General features: G+C 37.1%; 1 protein-coding gene across 1 annotated transcript in view; it reads left to right on the top strand.

Moving 5' to 3' along the window:
- The window catches only part of Glut4EF (Glucose transporter 4 enhancer factor), a 232,949-nt gene that overhangs the window by 45,684 nt on the left and 163,471 nt on the right, over window positions 1-23,794 (top strand). The window contains exon 2 of the mRNA XM_081769615.1: window positions 14,396-14,559. Coding sequence (XP_081625741.1) covers window positions 14,396-14,559 — 164 coding nt within the window. The remainder of the gene's footprint in view (window positions 1-14,395; window positions 14,560-23,794) is intronic.

Here is a 23,794-nt window from a genome sequence, read left to right as displayed (position 1 = left end):
TATTATTATTATTATTATTATTATTATTATTATTATTATTATTATTATTATTATTATTATTATTATTATTATTATTGCTTTCTGTCTATAAGAAATAAAGTTGAAGAAACTTTCTCTTTCTCTCTTTACTAGACAGCGTGTCTCTAAAGTAAGTCCCATTTTGAAGTATTTGTTTTAAAAAAATACTGTAAATATCATGTCAAATTTTGTTTTATTTGCAAAGGGTCTTTATGGTTTTATGGTGGACTAAAGACATTATACGGATTCAAAGTGGGTGCAGTGTGTGACGCGACGAACATCTATGCGGAAATCTATCTCTTGCTTTTGCTGTGATACGGCACGAAAAACGTTGAGCTTTGGGGAATCTTGATCAACTTCAATGATTCTGTGTGGATTGTCAGTTCCACAAATTCGACAGTTGTGTCGATTAACTTTTCCTTTAAAGTTCTGGTATCTTTTGCAACTGGTAGTTTTCAAATTTGAACACGCAGAATGAGTTCTCAGCATCAACTCAGTTCTAAGTGTGCCATGATGTTGTTTGTATTTAATAAAGTATGTCGTCAGTAAAAAAAAGGTTGGGAACCATTGCCTTATAGGACAAAAACATTGTAGATAAAACTGAAAGATTTAATTGCTTTCATTTACGTAATCCTAATCCTATCGATGCATCCGGCTTTCTCAATGTCCAGTCTACCCTATACTCTTTTGAAGCACTTGAGGGAGAAACTGGCTACCCTACCACTGTTCTATGGCTTAATACCATGTTCTAGCTACTCTAAGTAGAAAAGAACTTGTCTGTAGGAGGTATATAGCAAGGCTACATTTTTGGGGTGAAAGAAAAACTTTTTAAAAAAATCTATTTGAAAGTGTACCTCGAAGTTATTTACCTGTTTATACAGTACACATTTTTCTGAAGTGGCTTGACCTGGAATCCAACTGTGGTCTCCTAAATTGCGTGGCAATTGACAAGGTAACCACACGTTTTCAGTATTTGCTTCGTCACTTGAAAGCTGTTACATCTATCAGCCGAAGCCAAGTGAAGCAGGAGAAAGAGAGAGAATTGCATAATGTTGCAGAGAGGGAGATGGAGACGGGAGGGTGGTGGGAGAAGGCAAGGAGCACTTCATCACTATCACTATCCGTATACAGTACTTTTACTACTCGAATGCAATCCGCTGGATTTCTCTGAGACGATGGTTGGTTTACTCAGGAGAAAAGGTCGAATGAGTGAGAGCGTGTGAGGAGAGAAACCAGGATTCTAACTTTCCATCCCATCAGCTGAGCTGAGTAGAGATCTCAATAGCATCATCACTTTGTTTGTTTGTTTGTTTGTTTGTTCGCAGACCCTTTTTTTGACTGCTTTTACTCAAATATTGGCGCTTGCGCGCTTCTTCCGGATTCAGGAGAAACGTGTCAATGAAGCAAAGGTTCCAATTCACTGGGAAACCAGAAAGCAGTTGATTTGTCCATTATCTATTGGAACGGTTAGGTAATCAATCGTGTCTTCTTGAGCAAATTCCTTCTGTAGTGCTGTCTTTCCTGCCTCAGGAACAGCAAACATTAATATTGTTGTTAGGATCATTTTCATTGCTTCAAACGTTTTGAAAGGTAACAGCTTCAGCCACTACTATTAAAGTTTGATCAGTTTGAAAAACAAAATTCAATTTTGCATCATTTATATTATCACTAGCGTTAATTACCCGCTTCGCTGGGTTAAAAAAAAAAAAAAAATAGTAATATGTTCGTTAGTCACTTTTTATGATTATTGAAGCGCTCTCTGATATCGGTCATTTTCGATCATTTTCATAGGCCTATATCTCTTACCTCCCCCTTCCCCAAGTTGCGGGGCTGAATTTGGATTTAAACGGCATCGGAAGTGTCACTGTTTATCTCAGCGACCCCGAAAACTATGGATTCAGCACTAATATCAGTCATTTTGGATAATTTTTATATACCTCCTCCTCTCCCTTCCCTAAGTTACACTGTCAAAGTGAAATGATAGTTAAACCATCCCAGGCCCGAACCTCATCTATATTGAAACTTTGATTGAGATCGGTCGGATGGTTTAAAGTTATTAGTCACATAGTCACTTTCATTTTTGTTTATATACAGGGGTGCCCACAAGGGGGGGCTATGACGCAAACTGCGTCATTGAAATATTGGGGGGGTAAAAATCTATATAAATATGATTGAGGGGATGTAAAAATTAATCGAAAAGATTTTTTTTTCATGGAAGAACACCTACGGATAGACAATTGAGGGGGGGTACGTCATGGACATGAGGGGGGTTGGGCATCACTGTTATATAGATAAATTACTGTAACAAATTAGAGCAAAATTAGCGAGGAACCAATAATAATAATAATAATAATAATAATAATAATAATAATAATAATTATTATTATTATTATTATTATTATTATTATTATTATTATTATTATTATTATTATTATTATTATTATTATTATTATTATTATTATTATTATTCAGTATAAAATAAATTAAAAGTAAAAAAATCAAAACAGTAATTTTGATTGCCATTAGTCATTTTTCTTTTTTTCTTTTTTTTTTAATGGCTTTCGCACTTGGGGATACTTGGTTGTTTCGGATATAAGCTTTAGTAGTTTAACTCCTGCTTCTTATGTTTTAGCATGTATATACGTAGTTGCATGGTAGATTGATTAAATATTCCTCATTCTAAATACAAGGCACTACAGATCAACAAAATTAAAAGAAAGAAAAAAAATACCACTGTGAATATTGACTTCCAGGACAGGCTGCAGTTCATTTCTTGGAGTGGAGATTACAAAGGACACTTTTATATAAAGAGTTCGTGTTTGGAGCAGGAGCAGGAAATGTATTGACACCTTCATTGTATGTCGTCTTCCGCCTCCGCATTTTGTTTTTGTTTTCTTTCTTCTTCTTTCTTTTTTTTTTAAAGCAAGTACTCATCTCCTCTTCTTCCTGTAACACCTATGCGATTTGCGTTTGCGTTGTTGCCAAATGTTGCAGCATTATGCAAAAGGTACATACATACAATGTAAAAAAAAGGCAAAGGAAGACAAACGAAGAGAAGAAACCGCAAACGTTGTGACACTACATACATGATCCATCCATCCGAAGGCGGTATGCATTTAATGTATGTACGAACGATAGAGCAAACTCCTTTTTTGGTTTGTTGGTACTCTGTGTAACGAGTGTCTACCTTAGAGATTTCCAACTTAGGAGTCGCGACATCCTGGGGTGTCGCGCGGTAGCGTCAGAGGCGTTGTGAGATTTTTGTTATGAATTCATAATATTAAACGAATGAAGAACTTGTGGTAAAATAATACTGATTTTCCATTTCTTCGTTTAATGTCGTATCTGCAGTAGCCCGATGTTGATTTATACAATTTTGTGCGAATAAATTCAATGATAGCACTATCTCCATTCTACAGACTGTAAAAACACAAAACTGAGACTGTATAATGAAGAATGCCTAAAAATAAGTTCTACGACGTTTAGCGATGAAGGATGTCCTAAATAGGAATGTTTGATGTGTGGAGAAATCCCTAGTAAATGGATGTCATGTAAAATTGTGTATGTTAAACAAGGTGTCGCCATATGGGAAAGATTGAAAAGCACTGGTGTACCACTTTGTCTGTGTCAATTACGCACGGACTTCTTCTGTACATATAAGTAAAAAACGCAAAGGTTAGCCCCAACCCAAACGAATTTGAAGGCTAGATGATTGATTTTTTTTATATATTTTATTCTATATATAAATGTGGTTTTTGCAATGTTCTAAACTGTAAAGAGACAGAGTTATGTATTCATTTTTTCCGTTCCTAATTGACAGAAATGTAAATTATCAGTTGAATCGTTCTGTTTCTACTATTGTTGAACGGTAGCTGTAAAATTAAAGAATTCCTTCCCAAATTGAAAAGCATCGACGTATTATGCCTTTTGGTACGCCAATAATAAAATGAGAATAAAATATGGATCTTAGAGAGGTGTGTAACAACAACCTCAATATTTTTATAAGTTCGTATGAACTTATTCTGCAACAATGAATTACGGATTTACTGATCAACAGATCTAATCAATTGCCTGTACATCTTTGGCGGACACAGTGGCTAAATGGTACACCCTCTCATCTCTGGAGCGAGGTGCCTATGGTTCGATACCAGACCATGAGTTTGTGGTTAAAAAAACATGTGGGTTTTCTCGGGGTTCTCCCGTTTCCTCTCACATTCTCATTCGATCGATTAATTAATTTACGTTCTTTAATTTTCATTAATCTTTCGGTTGCTTTACCCACAGGGCATAGTTGTGGGGTGTAAAACTGGAAAAAAAGATAGATTAATATTTATTCCTCAATATGAACTTCTTTCGTTAAAAAAAAGAAAAAAGAAATGAAATATTTAATGTAACGTCTCACAGTTATGACCCTTAGGCTGAAGAAGATGGATAACCAATAAAAATAAATGATTACACAGTCACACACACACAAAATAAAAATTCTGTGCAGAGTATAGACTCGACGTAATGTTGTTACAAGATTCCAAATTTCAAGACCCCAGGATGATTGGCCGTGTCAATTTTTTATGGGCGATTTTTTTTAGCAATTTTGAATAGGGAGGACACACGTTTTTCCACCCATAACAAAAAATTGACACAGTCAATCGTCCTGGGGTTTCAAAATTTGGATTCTGTGTAACAAAATACGTCGAATCATTACCCTGGGGTTTGAAATTTGGATTCTGTGTAACAAAATACGTCGAATCCTTACCCTGGGGTTTGAAATTTGGATTCTGCGTAACAAAATACGTCGAATCCTTACCCTGGGGTTTGAAATTTGGATTCTGCGTAACAAAATACGTCGAATCCTTACCCTGGGGTTTGAAATTTGGATTCTGTGTAACAAAATACGTCGAATCCATATCCTGGGGTTTGAATTTGGATTCTGCGTAACAAAATACGTCGAATCCATACCTTGGGGTTTGAAATTTGGATACTGTGTAACAAAATACGTCGAATCCATATCCTGGGGCTTGAAATTTGGATTCTGTGTAACAAAATACGTCGAATCCTTACCCTGGGGTTTGAAATTTGGATTCTGTTTAACAAAATACGTCGAATCCTTACCCTGGGGTTTGAAATTTGCATTCTGTGTAATAAAATACATGGAATCCATAGCCTGGAGTCCGGTGCTCAGAACTTTTATTCTTTTGTGTGTGGCTGTTTTATAAGAGAGTTGTTAGAAAACCCATGGGCACTATGTTGTCCACCACAAATACACATGTCCAGAGATTGAAACAGGGACCCTTCGGCCTTCAGAGGGAAACTCTCGGTTACTGAGCTACCTTCATTTTTTTTTTCATTTCTGTTAAACAGCTGTTCTTTATAAAAATCCTTCTCTATATTACTTTCTTTACTCATATTAAGATCTTCATTTTATATTAAATTTGTTCTCAGTGTTAAAATCTTTTTCTGTATTAAATACGGTATTTATCTATAGTATTTAATTAATTTATATAAATTCTGTCATCCGTATTAAATTCTTTCTCTTTAGTAAATATTGTATGTTCGCTATAAAAATTGTTTCTCTTTATTAATTTTCAGCGTTTATTTTCACTTTATATTATGATATTCCTCTAAATTAAATATTTATCTGTGTTAATTAATGTTTTTGTACGAATTTCTTCATCTATGTTACGCTTTGTCTATGTTAAACATATTGTTCGTACAAAATAATTTATCTGTATTTTTCTTATTTCTCAATATTAAGTATTTTCACTGGATTATTACTAAAGAAAAATCTGTATTATGTAATTTTCCTTTAAGTAATTTGACTAGGCGTGGCTCTTCATAGAGTGTAACGCCAGGAATTTTACAAGAGTTTGTACAAGAATAAACAAAAATAATTCTTGATCTTTTTCAAAAAAAGTAATAGCTTAGCATTCATCCTCTTAGTGATAAAATTTAATAAAGTTATTCTCATAAAGAGATATTAAATTATATTAACTTTGATAACATAAATATCATCATTATTTTCTTCCTCAATTTAATTTGTTATATATAATATTCTATGCCTATTCTTTGCACAGGGAGAGTGGAGAAAGTATTTGTACTTCTTTTTCTTTAAATGTGCATGGGATATGAATTTGAATTTAAATGGCGGTAAGAGTGCCAGCAGGGCTGGATCCAGGATCTGTGGTGTGTATGAGAAATTGACTTAAACTATTGTTTTTGCAAAACTCTGCTTTCTTTTAAGCCCGGAACGGAAATATGACATGAAATTTTCGGAAAGTATTGCTATTTTTCACTGCCAGCTTTTCACTTCAGATAGTGTATATTCACAACGGAGGGGGGTTCACGTGCTCTGGTGCACTCCCTAAATCCGGCCCTGAGTGTCAGCATTCATATTAATGTCCATGAAAACTATAGATTGGGCACTAATATTGGTCATTATTGATTATTTTTACATGTTACCCCTTTTTCCACCCTACCTCTCACCACATATACCGATGGGGGCTGAGCTTGTACTTAAACGGCATCTGAAGTGTCAGTATTCATCTCAGTGACCCCGAAAACTATGGATTAAACACTAATATCGGTCATTTTCGATTTTTACACATCCTCTTTCAGTTTCTCACTCCACATACCAAATTGGGATGAATTTGAACTTAAAGATGATTGGGAGTGTCACTATTCATCTCAGCGAACCCGAAAATTATGGATTGGACACTAATATCAATTATTTTTACATGTCACCCCGTAATCTCGTCTCATCCCTCCCCTATGCTGGAAACGTGGTAAAAATCTACGTTAGACCAGGGTCCACTTATCTACAAAGGTCATCAAAATAGATTCAGCAATCTAGGAGTTGCTATCTGTCGAAAATCGTTACATTCATTTAGATGCATACAGTATATACATTACACAATATGATCCTGTATCCACAACTTGCAAATACTTGTATAATCTGAGCCATGTTAGCTGAGCCTGAGAGCTAACATAAAATACATTTTGTGCCTCCTTCCGCTAACGAAAGTGTTGTATCTTGATCTTTGCAAACTATAGCCAGAGTCATTGTTTTCCATTCCGTGAGAAACTGAGGTCTAGGACTTGTCTAGTTTTCGATATTAGTTCCTTAATTACTTCCTTGAATTAAAATGACTGATCGTTAACTTAAAAAAAAAAAAAATAGAAAGTTATCTACTCTTCTTGGCAGGTATGGCTGATTTTCACGTTATCCGCAAAAGGAGTACTTACCGATATTTTGCTTAGGGGTTTCACTTTATTTTGAGGCACTTCACTCCTGCAACGGGGGGAGGGAAAAGAGACTACAATTGATAGATGGTTGTACGGAGAACTCTGCTGCTGCCATATTCCTAATGAGAACTATTCTTCTCAGGAGAAAAAAAATGTTATTTGACTCTTTTAGTTTTGTTTTATAACGATTGAATTTTACGTTATAAAAACCAATCAGTAGGAAGAGAAAAATAGAACAGGTGACCAATTTTCTATACCTAGTGAGGACAATGAAGTAGGAATGTGAATTATGGGAGAAATATTTAGGGGAAAGAAAAGTCTTAAATTGTGGATCCTTGAATAAAGTGTTTAGAAAAACTTTTTAAACGTTTCGTGTAGAATATTGTACTCTATAGGACAAAAATATGGACAATTCTGGAGAAGAGTGGAGAGAACTAACTGGGTTGAACAGAAAACGAGTGAGGTGTTAGAAATAGTGGCGGAGAAGAGAACAGTTTTAGATGTAATTAGAAAAGGGGAGAAAAATTGGTTTGGGACATTGACTGAGAAGGAACTGTATCATGAGAGATGTGCTAGAAAGTACAGTGGAAGGGAAGAGAGGAAGGGGTCAAACAGGCTGCAGTTGATATCGGTTTTAAAACAAAAATTCTAAAGTGAAGAGAGAGAGGTTAGCTGAAGACCGTGTTGCATGGAACCTTATTAATTTACGTCAAGTGACATGCCAATGACGATTTGGAAACAATTCATTCAAATGTATCCTATTGTTGATACATCTGATATCCCCTAAAAAAACACTTTTAACTAGTTGATTCTGGTCAACTGCTTACGTCAGCAACTGGCCTCAGAAGAAAAATCCGATCATTTATATTAGAATCAGAGCCGGCGAACACGCCCTTTCCTTGGCCTTGGAGTAATCATAATCCTGTATCTCTGATAAGGGACCATTGATTGTTCATATAAAGAAACAGTGTTGTGTTCTTTGACTCCGATAGCCATTTTATTACTCTTCATGGTCTACATTCAAAAAGAGCGAAAGCAAATGGTTCAGAACCTCGAAGAAGAGAACTTGAAAGATTCGTCGTCAGCGTATGTACAGTTGGAAAGGGACAGAGTTACAATTGAAATCGTTCTGAGTAGAGGGAGTAGTACCAAGTGTGCAACATAGAACGAATTAAAATCAACCCATTGGGCCTTGGCGAGTGAGCTATGTACTTGGCAATGCGCCAAACTCTCTTTTCTCGACTCTTACTCCATGAAAACGTACAGATACATATGAAAAAAAAAAAAAAAACTTTCACCAAGGCTTTTTAAACAGTTGACCCACATTCCCGTTCAAGCATAGCAGCAGACCGACATTCTTCTGCTACTTTCAAAACAAATAAATGAAAAAAAAAATCCTCAGCAATACCTTCAGTACTTACTCGAAGTACGCTCTCTACTAAATGCCAATTTAACATGTACGAGACGGACGAAGGAAGCAATCAAAGCAGTTTTCTACTGTTTCGAAACGATTCTTTTGTCCGACAACATTCCACAGTCACCATGCGCGGCGAGGAGCTCATTGCGATATCGCTACAGTTTGGTTTTTAATGCTTTAATGGTGAACTATAAACATTGTATCTTACATCTCTGGTATATTGTATAAAACTTGTCTTTTATGCTGGGAAAAGAAGTTATTCTCTCTCTGTTTTCTTATTTTATAAAGTTTGATTTTCAAACTGCCTCAAACCCGGGATATTTTTTAAAAGTAAATTTATTTATTAGCAAGGTTACAATAGCTGCTGAAACAGTTTTATACATAGAAAAATAATATGAAAACTGGATATCGCTTGTAAGGAAGTCGGTCAAAACGTGTAGTATTTGAAAGAAGAATAATAATTGGCCTGGTAAGACTTTCCAAAGATTTTGGGGGGAAGAAACCAATCACTCGCTTACCGTTGTAATATTACCTTTCGATGTAATATTCCTTAAGGTGTTGTAGTGACTGGCGTTTCAATTTATATCGTACTACATGAGTTCAATACCCGTTCATACCGGTAAGCAGGATGAATTCAGGCCTATCTCGGGGTGATGGTTAATTGGTAAGCAATCAAAGCAGTTTTCTATTATTTCAGAACGATTCTTTTGTCCGATAACATTCTAATTTCACATTCCTTTCTCCTCCTAAGAAAGTTAAAAAAAAAACAGTGATGATTTCAGGGGGTGGTTCGTACCCCTCAGGTCAAATCTCCAATCGTGCTAAACGAAGGTTACCATTATTTACGCAGTACTACCTTAACCCCTTGTGTATTGAAATTCTTTCTTGGTGCGGGGAAGGGGTCTTCTGAAATCATGACATATACATACTGAAATGCTAGCACAGTTTAATATCTAAAAATTTCCCTGCCTTCTCTGAGTCAACTTTATACTGAAAGAAAAGTCTGAATTTAACATTGTTAACATTTTTAAAGTTTTTTTTCTCTCCTACTTTTTGATAGCCGTCAATTACGGATATAAAGCTTAGAGGCCTCGTCCCGGCGAAATTAAAATACCGCTAATTTTACAGTAATTGTGTAATATCTTCAAATAGATAAAATGTAATTGAAATGTGGAACAAGAGCACCCTAGACAATATTATTTTGCGTGAGGTACCGTTATCACAATTTCAGCCGTTTAGAAACGCGAAAATAAATGCCGATTTTCAAAATGGCTCGAAATCGAAAACAGATAAGTGAGTCGTGATGACGGTATCTCATGTAAAATAATATTGTCTAGGGCGCTCTTGTTCCACATTTCTATTATATTTTATTTGGGTGAAAATATCACATAATTACTGTAAAATTAGCTGTATTTTAATTTCGCCGGGATGAGGCCTCTTTAAGTAGAAGAGTTAAATTACGTGGTCAATGAATTGTACTCCGTTAGAAATTTTAGGGCGACCTTTTAGAATCTCTTTCACTCTTGAGGTATAAATCCTTGACTAACATCGTACAAAATAATGTCTTCATCAGGTAGTAGTATATGCAGGTGGAGAGTAGTGATCCAAAAAGGCGATCCTAGCTTACTGAGAAAAAAGGATGAGAAGAAAAAGAAATAGTAGTAGTAGTAATAGTAGTAGGTGGTGGTGGTGGTTGTGATGGTGATGGTGGTATTATATAATGCAGGTGTGATCTACGGTGCTAGTTTACATAAGTTGTAGATACAATATCACTGATGAAATTACCAGTATACTTGTACGAATATAAAGAAACTGAACACTCACAAATCGAAGAAGTAACTTAAAAGTTCGTTCGCTCTCACTGCGCTGTAGCAAACAATTGTCACATGACAGTCAGTCATTGAGTATCTGTTAATTGCAAGAGGTAGAAGTGTCTGGCTATTAGATGCAAGTTTTTGTCTATTTCAATGCATTACAAATGTCTATAGTGTTGCTAAAAAATTGTAATAGTTATAATGTCTGAGATGGGAGGAAGAAATACTTCATAAGTAGACCAAAAATAGTAATTTCTTCTGTGAATACTTTTTGCTAAGTGGAAAACAAACATGGAAAACTTCTCATCAATGTTACCAACTCTCAAGAGTATTAATTTAACTCAAAAATATTTATGTTTAAATTTTACATTACTTGTAAATTATATATATGCTTATGAAATACATTGAAAAACTCTTCATTTACATAACGTTTTTCTAAATACATTTGAAACATTTTCCTATATTATTTCCTTTAAGAGGACTCATCCCGGCGCAATTAAAATACCGCTAATTGTACAGTAATTATGTGATATCTTCAAATAGATAAAAGATAATTGAAATATGGAACAAGAGCGCCCTAGACAATATTATTTTGCGTGAGGTACCGTTATCACAAGTCATCTAGTATCTTTCCGTTTTCAGTCGTTTAGAAACGCGAAAATAAATACCGGTTTTCAAAATGGCTTGAAATCGAAAGCAGATAAGTTAGTCGTGATAACGGTATCTCATGTAAAACAACATTATCTAGGACGCTCTTGTTCCACATTTCGATTATCTTTTATCTATTTGAAGATATCACATAATTACTGTAAAATTAGCGGTATTTTAATTTCGCCGGGATGAGGCCTCTTAATTTTTCTATAACTTTCAGGTGCTTTGTAAGATGGTTAGGCAACCAACATGACCATCTTAGTATGCTAGGTTGCATAATTTACAGAAGCTCAACACCAATGAAATACCAGTTCAATAAAGATAGCCAGCTTCGAACTGATCGTAGAGATCATAAGTAATGAATGTTGTAAAGGCATTTTTTAAAATTGTAATAAGAATCCGCTATAGGAAATCAAAGGTAAAATTTTGATAAGAAAAAAAAAAAAAAAAAAAACGAACATTTCCGTATTTTTTAAAATTCCGACATTTTATGAGGAAAAATACCTCCGTCCTCCCCCAAAAGCATGCTTTTTTGCATCTCAAATAGAGACAGACGAGAATGTGTTACATAAAGTACCATGTGAATTACGTATGGACAATAAAGTGAGTGTGTACACAAAAGACTTAACGTCAATCAAAAAAGGAAAGGTTAGCAGCTCATTAAATTTATTCATTGGAAAAGGTCAGTGATTGACAAACATGATGTTGAAAGTGTGTGTTGGCTGGTGGTGTGTTTGCGATTTTTTTTTTTTCTTTCTTGACATAGTTTGACGTCATGCAGAAGATATAGACTCTTCACGACTGGTTTACGATTATGCATGTTGCTGCATGTTATAATCGAGTCAGCCAACACTGAAACTTTTTATTTTAATGTAGGTGGCAGAAGAAGAAAAAAAGAATGTCATCACAACTCCTACGCACAGGAAGCAAAGTGCCGGAAATATTTCTTTCCTAGTTATCAGGTTTAATAGTAATCATATCGTTCCAAATATTAGTTTGAAACCTATATTACTATACTAGGTCGCAATACTTGTTACGGAAATGTGTTGATTTGTTTCCAATGCAGTTTCGAATCATTTATTTACTTATTTTTAAATAAAATAATATATTTTTTAAATATTAATTTTTTTAAATTTACACTTAGACGTTTCTCAATTTTTTTTGTAGAACTTTTGAAACCTCCAATTTAACGATTCGCCTTCCAAGACTTCTGTCATTACAAATTCACCTGATATATTTCGACTAGACGGTACTACGTAGGGGTAAAAGTGGATCTGAAAAGGTAGGGGGACGCATGATGTCACGCCGTATCCAATGCCTATCTTTGCCTATTGTAATTTTTTAGGAAGTGGAGGGACGCCACGTGTATTTTTTTGGAAGTGGGGTAACGGCGTTTCCCGCGTTCCCCCTTACTTTTACCCCTGGTTCTATGCGAAGTAGGATTTGTCTTCTCGGCTTAAATAATACAAAGAAGTGGGTTTTTGCAAGTGAACTTTATATGGGAGTAAATTAACTGCAACATTAGGAAGCTTCGTGTGGAATATTGTGGGACAGAAACATGGATAACACACAAAAAGAATGAAAAAGAGATTGAAGGCTTTCGAAATGTAGACGTGGAGAAGAATGAGGAAGTTTAGCTGAATTGAACGGAAAATGAATTAAGAAGTCTTAGAAATAGAAGGAAACAAAACAACAATTTTTTGATGTAATGAAAGAGGAAAATAAGATGGTTCGGCTGAGAAGAAATTATATCATGAGGAGCATGATATAAGACACGTTGGAAGGAAAAGTAGAGAGGAGAGCAAAAATGACTACAATTAAACAGAAAATTGCTTCGTTAAAAGAGGTTAGTTGAGCACGTGGTGCATGGAAGTTTCTCAATTTGCGGGAAGTAACCTGTCAGTAATGGTAGAATATGGTTCGTCGCTTTTGTTTTGGAAATTTCAATGTTCAGGATGTTCCTCGCAGTGGGTGACCAATTACAGCGAAAGTGGAAGATATTCTGGTAAAAGTCAAGGACGACCGGTATGTAAGCAGTTATGACTTTGCCAATCACCAAAATATCCGAGAAAGCTAGCTGCAAAGAAACTCGACGTTTGGATGTACATTATCTGACTCAAAAACATTAACTCGGTCGAATTTTCATCTGCGAATCTCTGCTGAAACCTAATGAATTCGAGCCATTTCAGAAGTGATTAAAGTGATAGAGTAATGAAAAATGGATAACTTTCGAGAACAATGCGCGAAAAAAAAAAGAGGATCATAATCAAAGACAGCAGACATTCCACAGTCTGTAGCTAAGTCCATAGGCCTACTGACGCCCAGGATGGTTATGCGTTTGGTGAGATTGGAAGGGCATCGTGCATCACAAGCTGCTGCTACCGGTCAGAACGATAGACTCCGACCTGCACTGTCGACAATTATCGAGTGCACCTAACGTTTCAGAAGAAGCGGGCAGAACTGATCATCAGAAAAATTGTTGTGTACTACGCTGACAATGCCAGGCCGGACACATCTTTAACAATTCGTTACAAACAGAGCGAAAATGGCTGCGAAGTGTTAATACATCTACCGTATGTCCCGGACCTGGCACTGTCATTCGTTTCATTCTCTGCTGAACTCTTTGGTTGCTGTTAAGTTAGTTGCAATACAGATCTGTGGAAACCACTTGCCATGATTTTTTATACCGTAAACCACATAATTTCTATAACTACGGGGACTATGGTGTTACTGGTGGCAGAAAGAAATGGAGCAAAGTAATGTATTTGTTGTTTCATAGTGGATTCAGTATAGTTTTATATTTTCAAATAACAATAAAGGTATCCTGAATTTTGACCTTCAAAGATTCAATACTTTTAAGACAACCCGATATTATTGTCTCATATTCATCGGATCCGACTTAAAGAAGGGGAGGGCAAATATTTCCGAACCCTCAAACCAATAAAACCAGGAGCATCGCCCTTACGTGCTGTACACTACTTAATACGTTAATAACTGACCTTTTTTCTTGTCAGTTGGGAGGAAGGGGCTTAAGCTCCCTCAAATTAGGACTGTCAACCCCACCGTCTTCCTCCCCTATGGCTTCTGAAAAATAATAGTTGAATTTCTCGAATTGTATTTCATTGTTCAGAGCGGATAGTTTTTAATATTAAATAATATGTCTGTTAAACATTTAATGTAAATTTAATGATGTTTATAAAGTGTTGAGCGACTGTAACTAATTGAGGGCGTTCCTCTCCTTTTGTTCTCCTCGCAGGGTCCGGTGGACATTAAAAAGAAGCTGGAGGAGGTCCGTTTGATGGAGTCACGTAAGTCTGCGAGGCTGATGGACCAAGACACGGACTTCGCACGCCTCGCAGACATGGCTGGCGACAGAAAAAGGGCCTCCTCTCACTCCATCGATGTGCCAGCTGTACAAGGGTGAGTACGAATTATGTTCTACTCTTTATTTCGCACATGTTAATTTTGAAGTAAATGCATGCAACACCCAATATGGGTGCTCTTTGTAACTTGAGTACTGTACTGTAAATTGTGGCGTTTGGTCATTAGAGAAAAATATCCAAATTATCCATGTACCGAAATTTTAAATAATGGCAAATTGATATTTCTACATACTTCTCCAGATATTCAAGCTCTCTAAGATTGTGGACCGCACAGAAAAGCATCATGATTGGTCATGATGACCATACCATTGAGCAAGAACCTTTGTACGTCTGTGTACTAAATAACCTCATTGTATGTACAGTACGTTAGAGTTAGGATCTCTGCAACTAGAGGGGTGCACGGGTCGGAATTTTTAACCCGAGCCTGGCCCAGCACGTGAATTTATAATGTGATACCCGACCCGAGTCCGAAAGCATTTAGGCTCGAGCCCGGTCATCAAATTAGCCCGAAATAAGCCCGCATTACAGAAACTTAATAATTAACACAAAATTGCATTTTTATTTACAATTAGAGATTATATTTCACAGTTGTGCTTTAACAGTTCTCCAGAAAGAACAGTCCAATAAATATCCTTGTACAGTATATTTTTAAAATTAGGCCCGAAAAAACCTAAGAAATATGGTTGTATATTTTAAAATTTACGGTCTAAGTCAGACCTGTGCCCGAAGTGATATACGCTTTGTAGGCCCAAGGTCCGGCCCGCGGGCTCAACCCGAGCCCGTGCAAATCTCAACTCTGAACACGCATTCTACCACGCTTACAACTTCGCCTTGCATTTGAAGTTGGACCAAAAGCCAAAAGCGAACTTCTACGTTAAACTGGCTAAATCTGGCAGAGAAAAAGCAACAGTCATCACAGTGCAAGAGAAGCACGACCGAAACAGGCGAAGCAGGCTTATACCTTGATTAAGCACATGCTCATCTTCTTTACGGACATTCGCGAAACAAGGCATTAAGAATTATTAATTCCCAGGCTGTCAACGTGAATTCTACTGCTATTTTTTAAAAGCTCGAGAGCCTTTGATTCGATTTTAAAAAAAAAAACTATCGAATCTGTATCACGCTACAAATTGAATATTCCACGACGACAATGCCCCCTATCACGAGGTCCTCCTTACAGATGATTTTTTCTCCAGAATCTTCCGCAGTTATTTTATCTTCGCGAAGATGAAGATCCAGCGTCTGACACCATTGTAGAGATCCAATTTAAATCGCAGAAAATGCTTAACACGGTTTTAAAACATTACTTCGAGGACATATTCCAGAAATGGCCGGAATGTTGGATGCGCTGTATTGCTCTTAAATAAATTATTCTGAAGGTGATAATACGTATTCGTAGAATATTTACGGACCTACTAGACAGAAAGCCTCCAAACTTTTTGATACTTCCTCGTATAATCAAATTCAGCATGTGAAAGGTGATGGATCTTCTTCTTCTTCTCCTTCTAAATCTTTTCCCCAGTTAGCTGGGGTTAACTTTACAGATCGCTGTTCCCCACCCGTTTTTATCTTATGTCATATAACCAGTGTGATACTACACTGCACCATATCATTTTTTTCACACAATCTCTTCACTTCTTCTTTGCCCCCGCGCTCGTTTACCATTTAGTTCTGTTGCAGCCACTCGCATACGTATTCCGAAGGCCTTCTTCTTACATTTCCAAACAATTGAAGTCAATCTTTCTTGCAATTTTTCTACGACTGGTCTCACCGTTACTGTTCCCCGGATCGCTTCCTTCCTAATTTTGTCCTCCCGCGTCACTCCAAACATCCACCGCAGCATCATCACCGCAAGATGCTACTTCTGTTCTACTCTTTTCTTTGTCGTCCAACATTTCGTTCCGTATAATATACAATGTTTCACTACTGTTTTGTGTTTTTATTTTCTTCTTTCTTTAAGGCGTATTAGTAACCTACGATCACGCAATACTCCTGCCGCTTCTCTTTACCGCGTTTTCCTGCAGTATTGATTTCAAGTATTTGAATGTTCGTTATTGTCACCCCTTCTTTGCCCAGTTCCATTCTTTAACATACTTTTGATTACGTTTTTGCTGAATGGGTAATGTAAATATTCTATATTAATTTTACCCAGCCCTTTGCTCTACAGTGCTTCTTTCCAGATATTTATGTTTTCTTGAAGTGCTGCATGGTCACACTGATCAGCATGATGTCGTCTGCAAATAACATATTCTAAAGTGCTAATTCTTGGATATCCGTTGTAAGCTCGCCAATCACAACTGCAGAAAGGTATGGACTCAGATTCAATCCTTTATGAAGTCCACTTTGACTGTGAACTCTTGTTATTCCACACGCGCTCCTCGCTCCTGTTCTACATCCATTACACATTGATAAATGCACAGATGTATGTGTTCGGTACACACTTTTTCTTCAGTGCCCTCCAATATGATATCTTGACACCAGGGGCGGATCCAGGGGTGGCGATCGCTCCCCAGAAGAGGAAACTTTTTATTTTATATACTAGGAATGCAATGGATATAACCGATTGCAATGAAATGAGCTGAGCGAGCTTAAACTACGTAATCAGGAAGCGTTTTTCGGTGATTATTCCTCGATGGTACATCGGATTTTTTATTTCGACCTATGTTGTCACTCAGCACGACATACTCTATCAGCGTGCTAAGTTTGGTTGAGATCGGCCAAACGGTCTAGGAGGAGTTCGCGGACAACCAAACGGCTAACCCGAGTATAAGAGCTTCGCTTCGCTCAGCTCAATAAATAAAATATATAGTTTATTTTTCGACGCTCTTAAAAGTAGCTCTAAATAGCAGTATTACAACCCCCCCCCCCAGAAGTCCGTCCTGGATCCGCTCCTGCTTGACACTCTATCGTACACTTTCTCTACATCGATGAAAACCACGGAGGTCCTTCTGCTGTTCATTGTGCGTTTTGATTAGCGTTCTAGCGCTCCATCCATTGAGGACTGTCCTGGAATGTGTGACATATCTTTTAGTGTGTATAGTAGCTGCGTCTATAACATTTCCAGTCTGCGAGCTGGACATTTCCAGTCAGTGTTTCCCAAGAGGTTATGAAAATTCCAACTAGATTAGGGATCAAAACGCATTAGAATCCTACTAGATAAACAAAGATTAATATCTATGATAATTCCGTTAGTAAGAAATAAGCTTTTATTTACTATCTCATTTGCTTTTATTTATTAGATATAATTACAAACAATAATTAAACATATCATTATTAGATTTGTTTAAAAAATTGTCAGTTTAACTAAAATATAATTAAACTGATAATACTAGAATAGAAATAGAATATTAGGAATTTTTCTATTGAATAGCAAAAACCACTAGATTTGGTAAGAATTCCACAAAATTGACAACTCTAATACTAATTAGAAAAAAATATATATGAAGAGGACTAGTGTTAGCGTGTCAAGAATACTTAAGATACATTTCATTGTCTGATAGGCCTAAGTGTTAAGAAGAGACCAATATATTTTTGAGGTGAAAAAGAATAGTGTAGGTTGAAATTTCAAAGAATTCATGGAAATAGCGGCAATTCCTTGGAAAGAAAGTGGAAACTGTTTCTTCGAGGCTGCTGCACTAATAAGTCCAAAAGAATTGTGAAATACATAATGCACTATAGTGGTAAGATGTTTCACTTCTAATAACCAACATTTCTCTCAAGACGTTATTAATGTCAATAACTAAATGGTATTACATGTAATACAGCAGAGTATGTGTTACTGTAAGATGGTTATCTTTATAGAGGCGTTAACGTAACATTTTTTTTCCACACACCTTACGCAATTTCCGCAATGCCTTGTCTTTCTCAAAATGAGAAAATGATCTCTGTATGTAGGTCAAAGCTTTTTTTTTTTTTTTTTTTTGACTGATATGCAAACTCAAACATTGTTTCATATTACGTTTGTTGCATTGAGATTGCATCAGGTTGGTTGGAGAGCTTTCTCGTAAAACGAAATTTGTGGTTGGGGTTGCAGATAATAATGAAGAATTAACAATTCGTTGAATTACAGTACTCATAGTGACTGCACGCAGCGTAATAGCACAAGTACGTCCACGGATGTCCGAGACTGAGCCCGCAACGGACAACGGGACATCCCGGGATTATTCGAATGTGCTCCCGGGACATCCACAGGATTTCCGCGGGAGATCCAGATGTCCGCTAATATCCCGGGATACGGGATATTCAACGGGACCACGAAGGGATGTCTATTGGTTTTCCCTCGGACTTCCTGTCCTATCTGGGACGTCCCGTGGACATCCTACATGGGAATCCTTCAGGACGTCCCATGCAGGACGTCCATGGGATGTCTTCTCATTGTCCCGATAATCCCGGGAACCGAATGGGATGATTGGGATCAAAATGGGACATCCCAGGGACGTAGTGTGTTATGTGGGCGCTAACACTCTCGTCTTTGGTGCAAGCGGTCCCGGATTCGATTCCCGATGGGGACACTCGGTCGAAAAAATGTAAAAGCTTTTCAGGCTAGCCATCCTGAGTGATGTTTCCCTGGATTTTCCTCATCCACACCAGACAAATGCCGAAATGGTACCTAACTTAATGGTCCCAGACCGCTTCTTTCCTTCCCCTTTCTCTTTCCTCCGATAGTGTGATCGCTGAGGGACGTCTTCCATCATACGTGACGGGCTATAAACCCAATTCCTAATCCAATCCTGAATACAAAGTAATTATCTTCTGTGTCTCCTGTTTTGATCTATTGTTGCCTATAATAGTACATAGTCCTCTGTTCTGTGCCACTAATGTAAGGAAATCTTCAACAAGTGTGTCGCAAGTAAGAGTAAGTTTTTAAACATTCGCCGATTTGTGTAAATTTATCCTAATTTTAGGGACAATTTTAGGAATGTTAATATACAATACCCTCAGATTGAGTTTGGACCCTCCCCCCTCTCCCGAAATAAATTCCTGCGTACTGCTCACAGATGACGAGAAGAACCCTAAAAGAGGGAAAGCGGGGAAAGGTCAGCGACACGGTCAAGTCCATTTTCGGTTTTTGAGGTGTGGTCTATACTTAGATGTCGTCTGCTACTCCGGGTAGTAATCTGTGTGCTATTCCGTGGTGTCATTTGAAACCCCCGTACGAAAAGTGGGCGAGCCCATACCTACGTCACACTACTTCTGCTAGGGTTCTTCTCGTCATCTGTGAGCTGTACGTTACTGGCTACGAATCTGTATAGGATCCTTAATGTTTAAGAATAGCATAGACTACCCTTTCGTACACATTTGGATTTATTTATTTATTTATTTATTTGTAATTTTGTTGTTTTAAATAGCATACACATCCTTTCAGACATCCTTAAATGGGTTTAACATAATCCTATTGTGTAGCTTTTGTTTCCTACCACTTTTAAATTATCCCTATATTATATACTATTATGTCCACGTATTTCCTACGAAAATCTTGCCCTGATGATGTCACCTGCTTCTAAAGTAAAAATATTTTCTTTCCAATGGCGTTCCCTCCCACTAATAACTAACATACAAATTACTTTTTTTATACCCACTGTGCGAGTGGGAGACATTTATAGGAGCGTGCCAACTGGTAGCTTCCGTGAAGACCTTTGTGTGTTTCCATAGGAGTTGCAGTAGTGAACGTACTTGACCCTTTTTTTCTCTCTTTTAACGTGTTTTTTTTCTATTCTTTTTTTTTTCTGATTGGTGGTATAGAAGGAGGCTGACCTCCTCCTCGAACTGAGCACAGAGTGCGTGTTGTTGGCGGTGCCTCCTCGCATCGCGTGTGATTGACCTCTCTGCTGGCAGTGGCTGACCGTGCCGAGGTGAGCGCTCTTGCGTAGAAGTGGAACAACTGCGTTCTCAATTTCGGTTAAAACGGTTTTCATCGTTTGTTGTTTGGCCAACATAACAAAGAAGAAAAAAAAAGTTCTGTAGTTATAATAATACTCTTGTTGTTAGGAAAATGCCCTGCAGCCCCACAATGCTTGTCATACGAGTAAACAAACCTAAAACTGCTTTTAATTTCGTATTTCTTTCAAAAAGGGATATTGCAGTAAATTCGCTGATTTTTCTTTTTGTAATTTTCAAAATAATGAGATAAACAAGGAAGAATATCGACATTTGAAAAACAAAGCAGTTCAATATTTTCAAAATGTACAGTACAGTGCATACAGTAAAATACAGTATTTTAATATACAGTATCTATTACGTGTTGTATATCCAATATGGTATCGTAGGAGATGTAAAATTGAGCAGAGCAACTGTATCATACACTTTTATATAAGTTCGCCCCTCCCCCAAATCGCCTAAACCAGGGGTTCTCAACCTATGGTACGCGTACCACTGATGGTACGCCAGTTGCTGTTGGTGGTATGTACGACATATGATAGTATTGATTAATAATATGCTTTGGCGTTGGTGGTATTCGTATGAAAAAAGTTGAGAAACCCTGGCCTAAATAATGATCTCAAAGTTGAAATGTAGCTAAATTATTTCTTAAACTCTCCTTCCTTCCCAAAATACTTTTCTCATGGTAAACGGTTAGTATTACTGCATTCGGTGCAGGAGATCAAGGTTCGATTCCCGGTACGAGCTTACCTGATTTAAATTCTATATGAAGCTGCAAGTCCACGTGCCATATAACCTTGGTGTTGTACTCGTAATCAACCAACTAATAGCAAACTCCTCAAATGTAATTGCAGAGCGTTCACATTAGGCGTATCTTTTGTTAAATTTGCCTTTACTGCCCAGAACCTCTCATGCAAATCAACTTGATGGCATAAACAAGGAAATACAGGCCTATATCTAGGGGCACAGTGGTTCAGTAGCAGAGTGTTCACCTCTGGTGTGTTGGGTTCCTGTTTAGATCCCAGCCCAAACCAAATGGAATTTGTGATGGACAAACTGTTCTCGGGGTTCCCCTATTTTCTTCATTCCACCATTACCATTCTTTTCATCATCACAGTCTCCCTTAGCATCAGTACACATACTAACTTTCGGCTAGCTGAGGACTTCGATCCCAGACCCTCACATTTGCTCGACCTACAATCTCGCACCTTTTATTTCTGCTTTTGAAAAGTTTAAATGCTAAATTTCATGTTTAACCTTGATATTTCAAGATATGGCCATCCTGTTATAACAATTGTAACCTCACCCTGTTTCTTCCCTTTTAGGAGAAACATCAAAACACGGCGAAATACATCTCTAATTTTATAATGGGAGGTATATATATTAAATTGCATTTTCTACCCTTCAGAGATTCGGACATATCAGGGGCGTCCGAAGAAAATTTTCTAGGGAGGGCCCATCTCCATGGTTGCTATATTCCGTCTGGTATTTCTGGTATTTAATATACGTGGTTTGCTATATTACGTATACATTTTCGTGAGCCAGAGGGGGCCCGGACCCACCCTGCCCTCTCCTTCGGGCGCCAATGGGACATATGAACATTTTATTATAATAATTACCACCCCAATTTCTCCTTTTCTCCTGGAATTTCCAAAAATCTTACCTTACATTACAAATCCTATTAACTGTCAAAATTTCAAGTTTCTAGCATAAGTAGTTTTGCCTGGTTCCTTGATCAGTCAGTCGGTCTGTCAGAACTTCTTTTCTGGTCTTCGGCTAGCTGGGGACTTCGCACCCAGACCCCTACAGTATCCGCTCTATGGCTTCACACTTCTCATATCTCTAATCTAAAGAGATTTCGAGATATGGTCACCTTATTATAACAATTGCAGCCTCCGCCATTTTTCTTCCCTTTTAAGGAAAACGAAAAACGCTGAAAACACGTCTTTAATTATCCTATCTCTGTTCTTAAGAGATTTCGAAAAGTAGCCGTGTTATTTTAACAATTGCAAAGCCAAGCATTTTTCTTCCTCTCTTTTTCTTCTTTTCTGAGAGACATTTAAATAACGTGAGACCAATTTTCATGCCCCTAACCTTAAGATTTCGACATATGACATCTTATTGTAACATTTACAGCCCCACTTTTTCTCTGCCTATTTTCTCTTGTAGGGGAAATATCAAAAACCGCTGAAGCACGTCTTCAATTATTTATTTTAAGTATTAAGTGAAAAATGTAAATGTCAAATTTCATATCCGTAGCCGTAAGAGATTCTGAGGTATGGAGATATTATACTAATAATTGCAATCCCCAGCCCTTTTTCTTATCGCCCCCCTCCCTTCCCATCTAAGCCAAATATCAAGAAATCCTTAAACACGTTCCTACTTATTTTAAATGAGAAGGTCATATTCCAAATTTCATGTTTCTAACCTTCAGAAATCCCGAGATATGGACATTTTTTACATAATAATTGTCACCCCTCTTTTCTCCCCTTGCCCGTCGAATTTCCAAAAATGCTTTCGTAGTGGGACATTGCATCACAAGTGTATGGTTTGTTCAAATTTCAAATTTCTAGCTTAAGCGGTTTGGCTTAGACATTGATCAATCAGTGAGTCAGAATTTATTTTATATATAGAGAGAGATACTCGTAGAGTCGTGTAGTATCGTAGAGATTTCGATACTACAGGATATATCGTTTTCTTGGTACTGCACTTATTAAGAAAAGAAAAATAGGTTGAGAGTAAAACATTGAAAGAACTTCGATACCGAATTACCTGCGGCATTGTACTGTGTGTCTGTAAGACAAAGCTGAACAGTAAGTTCTTCATCACGACCATCAAGAACTGGAATCAAAACTTCCGGCACCGTTAACCGTTGTAACCAGTAGGAACATTAAAGCTGTCAGTACGTATAACATCTTTTCTGGTCAACATATTCTGTAACTGATTTCGCGTTGTTACAACAAGTAACCCAACCCTGTAAGGCGTAGGTAACACATTTACAAATCAGCTGCCTCGTACCTTTTTAGCTACAGTATATACGTAACTTGGGTTTCTTGTTTGTAGTAATCTACGCAACTTCCTTTCGACCAATTCTTCTGTTTTTTTTTTTTTTTTTTTTAACGCTAACTGTTTTACTAGTTAGTGTCTTATTTTATTTATTTATATTTTGTCTCGTTTCCTGTAATATTTTGACACATGATTTCAGAAATTCCGCCAGTGTTGTTTCTCTTCTGTTAAGAGGGCTCGTCCCGGCGAAATTAAAATACCTCTAATTTTACAGTAATTATGTGATATCTTCAAATAGATAAAGATAATTGAAATGCGGAACAAGAGCGCCCTAGACAATATTATTTTGTGTGAGGTACCGTTATCACAAGTCACCTAGTGGCTTTCCG

The sequence above is a fragment of the Thermobia domestica genome, chromosome 8 (genome assembly GCF_964235325.1).
Source record: "Thermobia domestica chromosome 8, izTheDome1.hap1.1, whole genome shotgun sequence".
NCBI lineage: Eukaryota > Metazoa > Arthropoda > Insecta > Zygentoma > Lepismatidae > Thermobia > Thermobia domestica.
This window is presented reverse-complemented; position numbering and strand designations above follow the sequence as displayed.